Here is a 15,958-nt window from a genome sequence, read left to right on the forward strand (position 1 = left end):
AAAAGTCACTGAGGAAAACTGGCTTGTACAGTAATGTTGCTCTGGAACATTTTCATTGTTCTCAGGTTGGTTTCTATTAATATATTTGGATGTTTTCTACATTTAGACATCGCTAAACTTCAGTGGGCAAAAATCAGTAGTGTGGGATCAGACACTTGGGGATTTGGCACACAGATGTAAAGCAGGATGTAACAGGACATACCAAAAACATGCACGCAGAGGTTTTTGAGCACATTTTGAATGCATGTAATAATAGAAGTAGTAGTAGTATGGAGTTAGTTCCTGTGCTTGAACATGAAGAAAAAATCTTGTATCTCTTCAGATCCACTACCTGATGATTTTGGGGGCCAACTGGGCCTATCTGAAGAGCGCTGCCTCCACGCACGATTACCAGGACATCAAGACCAAGGATGACCAGGATCTGGAGGCTGAGGCACGCTCCAAGGAGGGCCAGAACTCGTCCTCCTACTCATAAGGACAAGAGAGCCCAACACCACCATCCGTCTTCTCTCCACACCACAACCCCCCATCCCTTGCAACAACTAACACCCACCCTTTCCCTCCGTTAAAACAAACCACCTCGGTCATGTTTGATAGTCCCAAAACCTCCTGATTCTCCATCCTCTTCCCTTCTGCAGTGTTCATTAAGGGTTGTGGGTACGTCCTCACCTCTGAGGGGAAGAGAATAGAAAGTCAGGAGAAGTGGCAGGCCCAGACGGAGGCGGATGCTTTCAGAATGGGAGAGCTCGCCCGCGGGGTCGAGCTCAGGTACAGTACATCAGTTCAGAAGCGTCTCTTCCCTCGTGCTTTTGGGCGGCGACTCGTGAACGTGGCCCGGCTGTGATGGCCTCGCGCCCTGAGCCAACACAGCCTCTCGACACACAGCTCCTAACAGCCTAAAAAAGATAAACATTGTACACTGCCTGCATCGACCATAAAAAGCCAGGCAGTGATCAACTTCCTCTGTTTTTTTGGTGTTTTATATGCATATATATATGAATATGAATATATTGTGCGAATGTGTACGAATGTTGTTGTTTTTTTTAATACTCTCTGAAAAGTATGCCAGATACTATTATGATCTTTTTTCTTCTTTATGTTTTTGCGCTCATAGGTTTTTCTCCTTTACTTTTCTTTCCATCTTTAACTTCTTTTGCTAATGCTCGTTGTTGCACTATTAAATAAAGAAAAAAAAGGGACAATGAAAATCCCTTAAAAAACATGAACCACTCCAATCCCTTCTCTCATAGAAATACCTAAAATTATGTCAAATCATGTGGTATCTCAAGGATTATTATGCATTTACATGATAAGAGTTTATTTACTCATCAAGGCACTCACAGTTTATTTAAGACCAGAGAGGTAGCAACCTTTGAAGCAAGGAAAAGCTTCGAGGAATACGCTCATTTGCTTTCAGGTCAAGGATTAGAGGAAATGATTAAAAGTTGTCTGTATGATTTGTAAAAAGCTTCATCATAGCGCTACAGTTAGCATAAAGACTGGAAACACAAAGACTGGTATTGAGTCTGATTTAAGATGTTTCACTTCAGTGTAGTACACAGTGTACATAATCATGTAGTGTATGAATTTTGATTTGTTTCAGCAAGTCATGCACCTACAGAAACAACAGTTGTAGCGTTGGATCGATTGTTGCGCTAGCTAACGTATTTTGTGAACATTCCTTTTTGTTGAGACGCCGACCAAATATTAACCTAATTCACTCTACAATGAAGATGATTAAGTAATATAAAATGCAAAAATCAATCCAAAAACAAACACAAAAACAATAATGCAAGCAGCTGAAGAAAGATATATGCTGCTGTTAGCTAGCTAGCTAGCTAGCTAACTAGCATTGGTAGGGCCTGCTGGCTGAAACATTGTTTGTAAAGCCCTCCTTTTCCAGTTCATAGCTAAAAAAAATTTGATGGGTGCTCCGTTACCACTTTTGGGATAATAATTAATTGAAGGGCCTTCTTTTTCCAGTTCTTGGCTAATGTTTGCTGGTTCCTCTTTTTCTGTTATTTTTCCGCTACAAGATGGTGGCCATTATTAAAAGTGAGAAGTTCAGCCTTACACACTTCCTGTAGCCATACTTTTTAGTATTAATGCATTTATGCATTCAAAACAGCAAGTGCAAGTAAAGAAGTACATCATTTTAGTACTTTCTTACGCATTTTAGTGCTTGACGTTTATTTACTGACAAAGGTGGTATGGATCTACTCATCTAGCTCTTGGCAAGAAAACATATTAGCATACTTCTGAATATGAAACTGATCTTTTGAAGACCAAAATGGGGTTTTGCTACACTCACCACCAGCCGCAGCAGAAATCAAAGATAAATCTGTCCGGGTCTTAAAAAACAGACACACACCTCAGGTATTAAACCAAGTCTGATTTTCCACCAGTTGTGTACTTTTCCTAAAACATCACCAGTTAAACTCTTCTCCAGACTGCAGTCCTGTGTGAATTATACAGTAAAAACTTCTTCTTTCACTTCCTTCTTTTGAGAAAGTTCACCTGTAAATAGCCGAATGACCCTAAAAACATGAAATAGCTCCGTTCCCAAACCAATGAGAACACAATCAGTGATTTGCCATGCAATTTGTTTTCCACAAATATATGTAAATGTACCCTTTGAGATATGTGTTTAGCACTCAGATACTAGTTCTGCATTTGATATAATAATTGTAATGTAACATCTTAAATGATATGTCGTGAGAGGGATAAAGTGCAGTCACATGATATGATGGATTGAGGTGCTTGTGACGTATACATTTTAAAATGTGACAAAAAAATATAGTGGAAATTGATTTTTAATGTTTTATCAGTTTTAGGCAGCTGAGTTCTTCTTGTAAATTAGTACTAATTATTTTATGGAACATGTCTGTGCTTATTTTTGTTCGACGGTCGACCAAGTGAGTGACTCGAGACATGAGGGGGAGTCACTCTTTTCTTCATTTCTCCTATTTTATTTCCTTTTTTTTATACGTCATGCCTCTCAAATGAGCCACAGAGACTGTTTTTGGATGTTTACACTGAATAAAACAAGTCAGGAATTTTCAGACATTAATTTTATAACCAGATATTGTTTAATAATCATGAACTATATTCTATATCAGTCATTACTGGTTAGTTCACCCTCAAAAAACACTGAAAAAAACAATTTTTTGAACTTTGATGAGATGAAGCATGTCAGTATCGTCCATGTGTGCAGCTGTCTATTCTGTATAAAAAAGGACTATATTGCCATGTGTGTTATGTTTGATAAATATACGTGCTTTGCCGCCAGGTCGATGTAAAGGCAAACTTCAATTTCCTATAAGACGATGCGTGTCAGGGTGTTGTTGTTTCCTTGTTATTTGCATGAAGGAGACATGACTGTGTCTTTGCAGTTTTTCAGGTGATGTGTAGTCAATTGTAATGACAACTATGGTAGGCGGTGTTTGCCCCCTTCCTTCCTCCCCTTCCACCCACTCTTTTCTAAAGAAAACTCCATTGTACTTTGATGGCATTGTAGTCCCTGTAGGTGTTTCATTATGGTTTTATTTTTTAAGTTGGAAATAGTTCTATGACTCCTATATAGTGATGATTTTTGTAACCTTCTCTAGTAAAACCGATATTTTTTATTATCGTGACACCGTTGCCTCCCGCCTCTTCCTTGTGATTTTTATGGACACTTATTTAAAAAATTAAAGTGAAAGTATAGATAAGAGACTTCTCTTAAGGCTCCAACTGGTGATTTGAATCAAAAATGTGTAAAAAAAAAACAAACAAACAAACAAAACAGCAGAATAGCGCTTGGAGTGCATTTTTGTACAGTAATGGGAACAAAATGCAAGACTTCAGCTTAAATATCAAACATTTCTCTAAATAAAAAGCTTGTTGAAGGAAAAAGGGCACACATGAGCATATTCTCTTAATGTCGTTACGCTATTTTGTTATTTTTAAAGAGTGATCTGGATTCATTTGGGATTTAATCATTTTTACTGATCATTTAAACTCTCCAAGTTCATCTTGGTATTTTTTGTGTTATCGTGATGGCAAACAAATGGCATTGAACACTTAATACTTCCTCTTCGGATCGTGCCTTGGCATAGAAATTAATCTTCTGTTCACTGACTGTTCCAATGGATAAATAATCAGATCATCTCAAAATTTTAAGTAAGTAACCTGAAATTTTGACTTGGCTGCCTGGTAAATAAATACATTTTATCTATTTATTTATTTTTCAAGTGGCATGAAGAAGCTTCAATAGTGATCTAACTAAACATTTTAGCTCTAATTAAAACAATCATTTGCATAGTAGCCTTTTTGATCTAAAATAGTAGATAAACACAAGCGTTAATAATTACATTAATTAAGACAAATAGCATTAGTAACACCTGTTTGTCTATTATTCTAGCAATGCATACATCAAATTAAAACGTTAGATTAGTTGAATCTTTGAAGTTGTTTCCAGAGTATAAAAGTCCTACATGACTCATGAGCTTGGCAGCTTTGCAGGACAAAAAGAACAAGTCATTTCTGAAATCACAGGTAATTCCAGCTGAGATAATTGTATGCTGCTGCCACCGTCTGTGTCACGGGGAGAGAAAAGTAGATGTTTCTTTCTCAGAATGCCAAAGGAAATTAGCAGATATGATAATTTTTTTTCAGGCAAGCATGTGGTTCTAAATATTAGAGCTGTGAAACTACTGAACAGCTACGGTTCCAGACTATAAAGAAACTGAAAGACGCCACAAACTCAGTCTGCCCACACGGGTGTTTTCACTCATGTTCTAACAAAATTGCTGCAAAACATTTTTTATTATTTAATGAATATTATTTAGAGTCAAAGAAGAGCTCTCCTAACATTCAGCCTAATTTCTAACACATCTGAGGTCTAATGCTAACATACAGGACCTCCTCCTCTTCAAAAAGAATAGTGTGACGCTGGAACGATCTCACCTTTCTTACACAGGGGCACCACCTGGTGGATGACAATGGTACTGCAACACAAGTGAACCGTACAGATAACAGGTGTTTCTCCAGTTTTGGGTTCTGTTTTATTATCAGTTTAAAAAACACTCCTTTAACCATAATTACAGTAATTTAAGCATTACAACAGCTGATGAATAAATACTAATAAACACAAAACATTAACTCCAGCTAGGCATTATTGGCATTATTATGCTGCCAAAATAGAAAATAATATCATTTAGTTTACATCCATTTATGTGTTTATATAGATGGAAAAGAAGGTGTGTCGTGTGTTTCTAAGGCAAAAACATTACTAGCTTTAAATTTAGGTTGTTTTCTGAGAGGTATGCATCTGACTCGCAGGTGTTTAAGGATAATTAGTATTAAACTGCTGTAAAAGCCATTTTGTAGCTTAAGTTTTACTCCTTCATATTGAGCGCAGTGTCTGTTTCAGTGTGCAAAAACAATCGTAAAGGACTTTCTGTGGCTTCCAGACGCAACTCCATCAGTGACATGAAAACCATCAGCGAGTCTGAAACACCAACTGGTGGAAATCCTGTGTTTAGTGGTTTAGAGGTGACACAATTTAGCTTGTTTTCTTTGGTTTTTTTAATAAATTGAAAACCCATTTGAGTTATTCACAATTTATAAATCGAAACATCCAAATGAGAAATGTTAATGATTCAATTTGTTTCTGTGAGGGACTGAATGTAACCGAGATCATAACGTGTAGAAATCATGAATAACTGCACAAAACTGCTGATTTGCATCAAGACTCCAGCCGAGGACGTCACAGGCTGTGTTGTGGAGGAGCTGCTGAGCCACCGCCAGTTCCCATTTTCTGCAGAAAACACACTCCCTGTGTGCCCTCTGCAGGAGTGTCACATGATCTCCTGCTCGCTCACTTCCTGTCACACGCTGACGGCTGAGCTCAGCAGCAGCTGTTCTGAGCCTGACTCTTCCTCTGCAAGTCTACCGTGTTGGTGTCAGTGCTGATGAGGTGACCATCTCTGTCATCTGCCATCTGAATGCGACGCACTGCCTCCTCAAAGGCCGACGCTACATTCGTAGCATCCTTGGCGCTCGTCTCAAAGTACGGGTGTCCGCCGTTTTCGCGACACCACTTTCGAGCGTCCTCCCCAGACACCTGACGCTCAGGAATATCCAGTTTGTTTCCCAGCACCACAAAGGGGAAGCTGTCGGGGTCCTTTATGTCAGCATAGTAAGTAAACTCCTTCTTCCAGTTCGCCAGGTTTTGGAAACTCTGTCCGTCGTCCAGGCTGAAGGTGAGCAGGCAGCAGTCGGAGCCGCGGTAGAATGGCGTGCGGAGGCTGCGGAAACGCTCTTGACCCGCCGTGTCCCAGATCTGCAGGGTGACGCGGCGCCCGTCCACCTCCAGCTCTTTGTTCAGGAACTCCACGCCTATGGTGTGGAAGAGGTGCGAGTCGAACTTGTTGGTGACGTATCGGTTCATGAGTGACGATTTGCCCACGCCACCGTCACCCAGAAGGATCACCTTTACCAGAGCGGATTTGGACATCATGAAGCCTGCTGCTTTGGACTGACTACTCTGAGCAGGGAGACCGCGCGGGACGGCTGAACGATGAAGGAAGCAGTTTGACCTGCAGAGGAAAAAAGTCACGATCAACTCAAAGAATAGTTTTAAATATGGAAATGTTCAAACAAAAGAAAATAAAAACAGATTTTATTTTACTTAAGTTCCAAATGTTCATGGTAACATGATGAATAAAGGTGGTCATACCAAATATTCACCCTCAAGCTGGTTGGAATTGCACATGCTCTGTTTGTGCCTCATCTACTGTAATCACATGCATGTTTGCATCAATTCAGTAAAACGTCCCATTTTCCTAGAGAAACTTTCACAGCACTGCACAATGATATAAAAATGAGACAAACAGACTAATTAGTTCGGCTCTGCACTGCAGTATTAGTACTCTATATATGTGCAAATGTGGGCTACACAATGTAGCTCCAACAGCAGGTGGACGCAAAATACCTTCATTTAAGGTCATAGGTACAAAAGTATGTTATTGAATGTGCTTCAGAAACATTGTATTCAAGTAACCATTCAGCTAAAAAGTAAATAAAGGTAAGAATTATGAGGAAGCATGAGAATGAGGAAGGATGAGGCTACCTGCAGGGTGTGGTTGTCTGCTCCACAACAATAACACTTCCAGTTAGTGTACTCCCAGTGACATTAATTCCCATTTTAAGCTGCACAATTTATGTTTAAACAGGAACTATTGAAATTATTTCATATTTTTATTCTTGGATTCTACTAAAGTAGCTTTGCATGATTTCAGCGTTCAGAATAATCCTCATTTATCTGATACAGGGGCTTGGAGCAGCCTCTCAGTTCATCTTCTGTGTCCTCTTGTTCTGATTGGCTGCCCACCATAGATTCAGGTTTTGTGAAATTTAGATGTAAAAGAAGTCATATGTGAAAAATGCTAACAGGCACTTTTACAGTTTTCTAATCAAGAGTTCTTTAAATAATCAAGGAAATAAACTTGCAGTTCAATTATTTAAGAACAGAAGGTGAATCTCACACAAAAAACCTTGGGTTGACCAACCATCTACACAGGTTCAGGAATGACCTTTATTTATTTATCTATTTGTAATTATATTTGTTTGCTTATTTTTTCTTTCTTCTTATTCTGTATACCTTGGCTGGTGTTATTTTGCACTGATTGTAAGTTTTTCCTTTTAAACTTTTGATTACTTGACAGTGAACAGGGGTGTTGTTTGTTAGGGTGGGTTTTTATTTTATTTTTTTTTATTTATTATTATTTTTTCCCCTCTTTTACTTTTATTTGAGGCTTTGTATTTTTGTATTTCATTGTGAAAATAATAAATATATTAAACACTAAAAAAAACTTGTGTTACTCCTAAATTACTAAAGAGAAACTGAACCCTGGGGTGTGCATTGCTGTTGGATTCAACACTATCAATCCCGCAAATAAGAGAATATCGTCGATAAATCGATGCACATGTGAGCTGGAAACAGCAGCTGAACCAAAGGAGAAGGAAAATTTGTCAAATTTACTTTCTTTGTTTTTTTGTATGAGCATTTTCGACACGTTGACACGTTGCTTTACAAATACTTTGAGATCAGATGAACTGTGGGTTTGCACGGTCACCACAAAGGAAGGTCCTGGGTTCAAATCCATCATCTGTGGCCTTTCTGTGTGGGTTCTCTCTCAGTACTGTGGCTTCCTCCCACAGTCCAAAAACAATCACGTTAGACTAACTGGTGACTCTAAACTGGCTGTAGGTGTGGATATGATCATGACAGTGGTTTGATCTGTGACAGACTGACAACCTGCTGCGTCTCACAGCTGGAGCAGACTCAACCACAACCCTGAATTGGAGAAGTGGAAGAAAATGGATCAATAAAACTTCTCCAAGTTCTTTTGTGGCCTTCAAGTATTATTTGCAAGATTTCCAACTTGGACCACGTGAACATCTGATTCAAGTCAGTAGACTAGCTAATCCTATTAAAGCGCCACAGCCCCCTCATTACTCTATGCAACAAACACACTTGCTACTATACCATGTGCAATATGTTGTGCATGAAATGACCCCTGCTAAACATCACATAGACATCGATCACAGGACTGCTGAGTCATTCACAAGAGAGTTTTCCTCACCGTCACGTCTGCACACCGATCACTTCAGCTGCCTGTGAGACAGACAGAGAGTCGCAGATCGTGAAGTGGCCAAGTTTAACCCACGAAGGCTCAGCGGCAAAGAACAAAAACAGCCTAATGAGGATTTAAGTGCAAATGTAATCCTGTCCCACACACTGGCATACTTTTCATGCACCTTCAGGATAACAGTCTTCAGGATCATCTCTGAGGCAAACGTGGGCAATCTAACGGCTTTGTTACACGAACACGATCACCTCATCTATCACAGCCACGGTGAGACTGCACCGCCGCATTACTCACAGGTACCAATCCTTATGTTCTACGTTTGATGTCATGCATGCAGTGGGTTTCAGTGGCTGAACCACTCCTTCAGCGTAACACAGTCTCTGCCCTCAAAACCTTTTTACAATGCTACCATTGTACACTAATTATCATTTGTAGTTTTTTGCAGGATTTTGATCCTTTGACTGTCAAGAGAACAAATATGGTCGTTCAACCACTGCAGAGACTACAGAGACACAGAAAAGGCGGCATGAACACAACAGGGAACAACAGCAGAGGAGGAAGGAGCAAAGAGAAACATTTAAGATTTCAAAAAGCACACGTGAGACACAGAAAGTGGAAAAAGTGGGTGGTTTTGACTGGTTTAATGCTCAGTTTCACTTCACTACAAAGTCTATTATGACTTCTGCCTTCTCCACGCAGGGGGGTGAAGTAAAGGAACCAAAACAGCCCACATGGCTGTTCCACATGTCCATGATGCTGCTTCCAGGTGACGGTGCTTGCTAACGGCTCTAAATAACCACGACTGTGACTTTAAGTTATTGCTCAGACACGTTTCTGAGCACTGTTATATAATATGTCCTACATGTAAAAATCACGTGCTGCCTGCAACAGTTTAGGGGAAGATCGGACTAATCCCAACGTTCCATAGGAAAGTTTGAGTTACAGAGTCAACAGCGGTGAAAAAAAGGCTGAAGGACCAAAGTGGGGCAAATAATGTCTAATGCAATTAAAACTTTAAGCACAGAGCTGCTCAAAGAACCTGTGACAGTCCTAAAAGCAGCAATGCAGCAGAAAAAAGAAACGGGAAAGAACCCACACACACACACACACACACACACACAGTCACACACAGTCACTCACTCAAGAGTCATGTGCTTCATTCAGCAGGATACAATTTGAAGAGAGGGCTGCTATGCGTCTGTGTGTGTCTGTGTGTGTCTGTGTGTGTGTGCGTCTTTATTTTTCCTCCATAAAAATGTGCGTTTACTCCAAATGTTGCACTTCTGAGCCTTCACAATAAAACAACCTTGTATCCTGCATCTTCAAATCAAAGCAGCAGCCATTATGCTCAGTCAGCAGGGAAATCATCAGCCGTGAGTCACGGCAGCACAGGCCGTTCAGGTGACACACCTCAGCTGAGGGAGAGCTAATGATTGACAGTATTTCTTATCCGTAAACAACACGAAGAGCTGAAACAGCTGCAGCCACATGTGATACCAGTTAAGCCCTCTCAGAAAGCTGGCTGTGTGGAGGCTGTAAACGTCGCCGTGAGAGGCACAGGAAGGTTTGCACTATAAGTTACTACATTATAATGACAGCACAGAGTCAGCATTTTGGGGGTTTCCAGCTGGCAAACACGCACTAGATCCATTTTCGGACACGCAGGAAACCTCGAGTAACGCTTATGTTTTTCATAGTTTCTTTTTACTATTATTATTATTATTATTATTATTATTATTATTATTATTATTATGAATAATGGTCATTTGTACCACTTGCTGACAAAACAGCATTGAAACAGTTAAAGGAAACACCTCGATGAAACATAGCCATAAACTCTAAGTTTGCTTTCAAATTAGGTGTTCATCACTGCAGAATCAGCGCACATGACGTATGACAATGTTATCATTGTTACGCGTATTTAGTCGACGTCAAAATCTGGAGACAAATCCTTTTAAAGAGAAGTCTGAGCTTGTCCGATAATGGAAGCTTCTCCTAAAACTGTTGCTGTCCGATAATGGGCGCGCTGGTAGTTTGCATTCGCGACTTTCCTAATCCAATTAAACCCACAGAAAGTTGGTATTTTCGCCTTTCGGTAACCGTACCTGTCGATGTGCCAATCGGTGCTGGATTCTAGCGGTTAAATTCCTCCCGTTTCCCCCGATGGGCCGCTGCTGATAGCCGGTGACATGGCGCTGCGGTGTCCCTGCCGCTGCTCTCTGGCCCCGCAGCTGCGGATGACGCTCATATGACCCGGCAGGGGCTGTCACGCCTCCCGTCACCAGGCGCGTTCCTGGATCAAACCGACGCATCCACAGAATAATGTGAGTTTCTCACTGTGGAGAAATGAAAGTGAAATATACAGTTGGCAATATAACCTGCTGTTCGTGTGTGTGTGTGTGTGTGTGTGTGTGTGGGTTTGAAATAGACACTGCGATCCTCCAAAGTGTTCCAGAATAAGCCAGAAAATGACAGAAAGTATAACAAGATCAAAGATTTCACAGTTTTATTGAATTATATTAAGATTCAAATTTATTTTGGATTTTCTCTAATCCACACAGGCTCAAATGTAAACACACACACTCATATTTGGTTGTTGCTTTGCAAGTTGTACTTCAACCACATGCTTTTCATTAATAATTCTTCCCAGAGGAGTGGAGTCCATTTAAATTGGTTGGTTTCCTTGCACAGCACCGGCTTTTAGTCATAGTCCACACGTTTTTAGGACTGAGGTCAGGACTTTGAGAAGACCTAAGATCGATTTCAAAGCGAAAGTTGATAAACTTGATGTGTGTTTGGGATTATTGTCCTGCTGAAACACCCGACTGTGTCCACGTGAGGTTAACTTGAAGAATTTGGAGGTATCCTCCTTCTTCATTATTGCATCCACCTTGTGCTGTATACAGAACCACTGGCAGCAAATCAGCCCTAGAACACGATGCTACCACCACCAAAACATACATCGTCGGCATTGGGCTTGTCCATGTGAGCAACTGTTAAATTTAATTTGACCTTAACAGTGTCAACTTTGGACCAGGGGATAGAACTCACTTTACCTTGGACAGTGACACTGGTGTTCCAGGATTTTCCAGTCCATTTCAGGCTTAAGCCTTGGTGGTTCCTGGGCTGTTCTGGAATATCCTAACCAATTTCATCCTAACAAATCTGACATTCTGGTTCTTCTTCCAATGGTCACACATCTGTACAATTGTTTGAACTGACAATTATTGAATCTGCAGTTGCTTAGAAATGGCTCCAAGAGACCTTCCCAACTTCCATCTATTCTCTTCCTTCCTTCCTTGTAACCAATTCAGGGAACCAGGAGGGCTGAAACCTATCCCAGTTACCATAGGATAGAGGCGGGGTACACCCTGGACAGGCTGCCAGTCTGTCGCAGGGCTAACACAGAGAGACAGACAACCATTCACACTCACATTCACACCTACGTGCAATTTAGACTCATCAGTTAACCTAACCCCACTAACTGGACTGTGGGAGGAAGCCGGAGTAACCAGAGAGAATCCAAGCAGACTTGGGGAGAACATGCAAACTCTACACAGAAAAATGGTTGATTCAAACCCAAGACCTTCTTGCTACAAGACAGCAGTCCTAACTATCTCGCCAACAGCTGCCACTCCAACTCATGTAAATCTACAGGTCTCTTCAGTGAGTTCCTTGAATTTTCCATTTGTTCTGAGTATTCTGAGTCAGTAAAATGAGTGCTGTCAAACAAACCCTTTTTATGGTAAATGGACTGGTTCTTATATAGCGCTTTTCTACTCTGTCCGAGCACTCAAAGCGCTTTATACAGCTAATTCATTCACCCAATCACACCCATTCACACAAGCACTTCTAAGCTTAAGTGCGCAGTATCTAACATTCATACACATTCACACTCCGATGGATGCATCGGAGAGCAACATGGGGTTAGTATCTTGCCCAAGGATATTTGGCATGCAGACTGGAGCAACCACCGACCTGGGATTGAACCACCGACCTTCCGGTTAGTGGCTGATCCGCTCTGCCACCTGAGCTACAGCCACCCCGATATGCTGCAAAGATAAACTCCCTGCTGTACCCAATCATAATCCCTAATGAGGAGCTAATGGGCCTTGTAGAACCTGCAGCTCCACCTATTCAAATATTAAAATGACTTTTCTTTAGAGTAATTAAAAATGGATTCTGTACAATCGTTCCACCCTTAAAACAAAACAGCTCAAAGAAATCATTAAAAGCCCAAAACTAGCATCACAGTCACGCCCTTGATGAGTGGATGTAAACTTCTCACCACAGCTGTATGTGGCTGCAGAGCATCAGTCTGACAGGCCACGTCACTAAAATGCTCCTTATCTACTAAAAAGATAAGGAGCACGTCAGAGGAGATGGATTACAGACAAATGCACCAGTGTTGAGACACCAAACACTTACTGGAAAGATATGGTTTGTTTGTTTTTTCATATTTGGCCATTTTGCCTTCGGCCATCCTGGAATGAGTCTGCTGCAAAGATCAGAAAAGCTGCAGTGGGCCAGGACGTGACATAGATAATGACGCAGGAAGAACAGCTGAGGATAAAAATAAGTGATTTTCTCTGTAATATCTTCACACACACATAAAGACTGCTTCATGTGACGTCACAGTGACGTGTATGTGAGTCATTGTGCCACGCTGGCTGGAGCACCATGGGATATCCGCCCCTCCGGCTGCTGGGGAGGGCAGATTAATGGCTCACATGCTCAGAGTACTTCAGGGGTCACATGTCTCATCTGCTGGATTCAGTTTGCCACAAATGAATGGGATATTGTAGAGCAGAGGCATGTTTTAAAGAATTCCCCGCCAGTAGTCGAGGCATTAATGGATCTTTAGATCAGTAACGTAAGAGAGAGCGGCCGGTAAAAGCAGTTCAATGAGCTACTGTAAGTAGAAATAAAATGAAGGGCTATTACAGAGAGTAGAGACACAGGAAACGATTCAGCGAGAAGAAGATGACGACAGCTACTTCTTGAAAACCCAAGGTTTCAGTCGGAGACTGCAATGACTTGGCATTTCAGCCAGTAAAGATACAGTTTAGGCTTTCAGCTGTGGGTTTTAGTGGTCACTTCATGAAAGACAAAGCAAAAATCCTGTGGGAAAAATCTGGTTTAAACCACAAGTTTCCACTCTGCATCCCATGTGACCAATCCTCCTGTTTCAGAGCTGAGTTTATAACACTCAAATCATGTAACTGGTCACAGGAAAGCCTTTATAATACCACATGATGTACTTGGGGTGAAACTTGGAAAACCAACTCAAACAAGTGCAAATTTACATTGGGCAGAACAGCTGAAACAACCAATAAACTAAATGGCTGCTGATTCATCTGCAACAACGGCAGTTTAAGTCAATGTATTATGTAAATGTGTAAAGAAAATGTATTATTTCAAAACTAGCAACACTGAGCATCTGAGCTAGGACTCTAAGAAGATCATGTTCCAGCTTTATGAACATTTTTAACTCCATAGATGTCGAAAATAAGAAAGTAAATCATTAATGAAAGTTCTACACAGCACGACTGTTAAAAATCTGTTATCTTCATTATCAGTTAACCTGCTCGTAGCTGCTGAGTCATGTATGTTATCCATGTGATTCAGAGGCAGACCCAGCTGCTGTGGTACCACTGCTGGCCACACCGGCTGCAGGTCACAAAGGTCATTGCATCCTCGTCTGGGCCGCCCTGCCTCACCCACGCAGGCAAGAACAGAACCCCTCTGGACACCTGCGTCACCCTACAGTCCGACGCCCCGCATCTTTTGCAGCGAATCTTCTCCGTCCGCGTCCCCTCTATCCCTTGAGGAAGCTGCCTCTCACTCACGCCCCGGGAGGAGTACTCCTCCCTCAGCTGCCGCAGCTCTGCGCTGGCCATATCCTCCGCAGACATGCGGGCGAAGGCCTCGGGGGACAGGGAGCCGCTCAGGAGGCCCTGATGCAGGTGGCCGCTTTTGGGATTCCTCAAGTTGGCCACCTTGCTCCTCACACAGGCTTTATATTTGACCTGGTTGTGTTTATGAAGTTCGTGGACGTGTCGCTCGATGTCTCGTGCCAACTCAGCAGCCTTGTGCTGATCGGGGGCAGAGGGGCAGAGGGCAGCAAGGAGGAGCTGCACGCATTTGGTCCTCACGTTATCTGGAGATGAAGCAGAAGAATGAGCTTTGGGTCCAGGTTTAGCCTCCATAGACGACTGTTCTCCTGCAGCATTCCCCTCTCCACCATCACATGTTTGGGCAACAACCACACCACCCACGGCCTCTTCTGGTAAAGAAACACCAGCAGGGAGCTCAGGATCCTCACGCTCCTCTGTGCACTTCACCCCTTGCCTGTCCTTCGTGTACTGTCTCTTCCACTTGGACAGTAAGCTCTTGACTGTCTTCTTCACGCTGTCATCAGTGCAGGTTTTCAGGAGCCTGTAGAGCACTTTGACGATGTCCGTTGTTTCCAGCTGTTCCGCTGTGACGTGAGACTTCTGGAGGTCACCAAGGAGGGTCATGATGTTCCCATAGCTTCTGTCTGCACTGAATTTCTCTATCTGAAGAGCACAGCGGAGCATCTCCTTTGGATCCATCGTGGCTGCAAAGACACAAAAGCAAAGATGAAACAATGAATGTTTTTTTTCTTAATGTGGTGACGTTTGCCCCTCACTGCAGAACGAAGCAGTGCTCTCCTGAAAGCACAGCAGTTAGAAACACATTAAAATAGACTTTTGCATGTGTTTACCTGAGCTCCTTCATGGTTTGCAGTTTCTTCCTGCTAACAGTGAACCTAGCAAACGTCTACATGGGAGCAGCCATGTTGAATGTGTCTTCACGGGAGAAAAATGCCAGCATTCACCTCTAGATGGAGCTGTAGCCTCACAAAGTCTATGTGTTCATGAGGGTAGTGCAGGTAGTTTCCCATCAGTTTCTTAAAATGGAACTATATGTATATATATATATGTATGTATGCAATCTTTTTCCCCTAAAAACAGGGATTAATGCAATATTACAAATAAAACCTCTTTGCAGTGAAAGTGACCCTGAATCCCCGAATCATCCTTTGAGTACACTGAGTCTGTTTAATCTGAAAGTATCCCAGCAGAGCCTTCCAGCTGTGCTGCCAGTCTGTGATTTATCTAAACACTACTGTGGGATTAGTGCTTCATGTGAGGATTTAGGTGTGTGCTTTTGGATTTTGCAGGTTACTCCCACGGCCAAACTTCTGTCTATTTTAACGCCTCTTTCCTGTTTTTCCCACAATAACAAAAGTGGATGAACGTGCGCTAAACCCCACGAGGAGCCGAGGGTGTTGTCCA

At 41.8% G+C, this 15,958-nt stretch overlaps 3 protein-coding genes across 4 annotated transcripts in view; 1 reads left to right on the top strand and 2 right to left on the bottom strand.

The window, feature by feature from the left end:
- The window catches only part of LOC146492312 (neuronal membrane glycoprotein M6-b-like), a 46,032-nt gene extending 42,397 nt beyond the window's left edge, over positions 1 to 3,635 (top strand). For both annotated transcript variants that reach the window (XM_085151485.1, XM_085151486.1), the window contains exon 7: positions 323 to 3,635. In XM_085151485.1, the coding sequence (XP_085007611.1) occupies positions 323 to 475 (153 nt within the window). In that variant the 3' untranslated portion in view covers positions 476 to 3,635. The remainder of the gene's footprint in view (positions 1 to 322) is intronic.
- On the bottom strand, positions 2,495 to 11,026 carry LOC146492313 (ras-related protein Rab-9A-like). The gene is made up of 2 exons (XM_085151511.1): positions 10,742 to 11,026; positions 2,495 to 6,581 (listed from the first exon to the last, which is right to left on the bottom strand). Exon 2 carries the CDS (start codon positions 6,500 to 6,502, stop codon positions 5,891 to 5,893), a length of 612 nt encoding a protein of 203 aa, XP_085007637.1. The 5' UTR covers positions 6,503 to 6,581; positions 10,742 to 11,026; the 3' UTR covers positions 2,495 to 5,890.
- A 102-nt stretch (positions 11,027 to 11,128) lies between these two features.
- tceanc (transcription elongation factor A N-terminal and central domain containing) lies at positions 11,129 to 15,491 on the bottom strand. The gene is made up of 3 exons (XM_085151490.1): positions 15,385 to 15,491; positions 12,680 to 15,237; positions 11,129 to 12,372 (listed from the first exon to the last, which is right to left on the bottom strand). Exon 2 carries the CDS (start codon positions 15,230 to 15,232, stop codon positions 14,261 to 14,263), a length of 972 nt encoding a protein of 323 aa, XP_085007616.1. The 5' UTR covers positions 15,233 to 15,237; positions 15,385 to 15,491; the 3' UTR covers positions 11,129 to 12,372; positions 12,680 to 14,260.
- Between the last annotated feature and the right edge of the window lie 467 nt (positions 15,492 to 15,958).

This window comes from Neolamprologus multifasciatus, chromosome 23, assembly GCF_963576455.1.
Source record: "Neolamprologus multifasciatus chromosome 23, fNeoMul1.2, whole genome shotgun sequence".
Classification (NCBI taxonomy): Eukaryota; Metazoa; Chordata; class Actinopteri; order Cichliformes; family Cichlidae; genus Neolamprologus; species Neolamprologus multifasciatus.

Excerpts from the sequence above, each read along its gene's own strand:
- LOC146492313 (XM_085151511.1), bottom strand. The coding sequence starts at position 6,502 with ATGATGTCCAAATCCGCTCTGGTAAAGGTGATCCTTCTGGGTGACGGT.
- tceanc (XM_085151490.1), bottom strand. The coding sequence starts at position 15,232 with ATGGATCCAAAGGAGATGCTCCGCTGTGCTCTTCAGATAGAGAAATTC.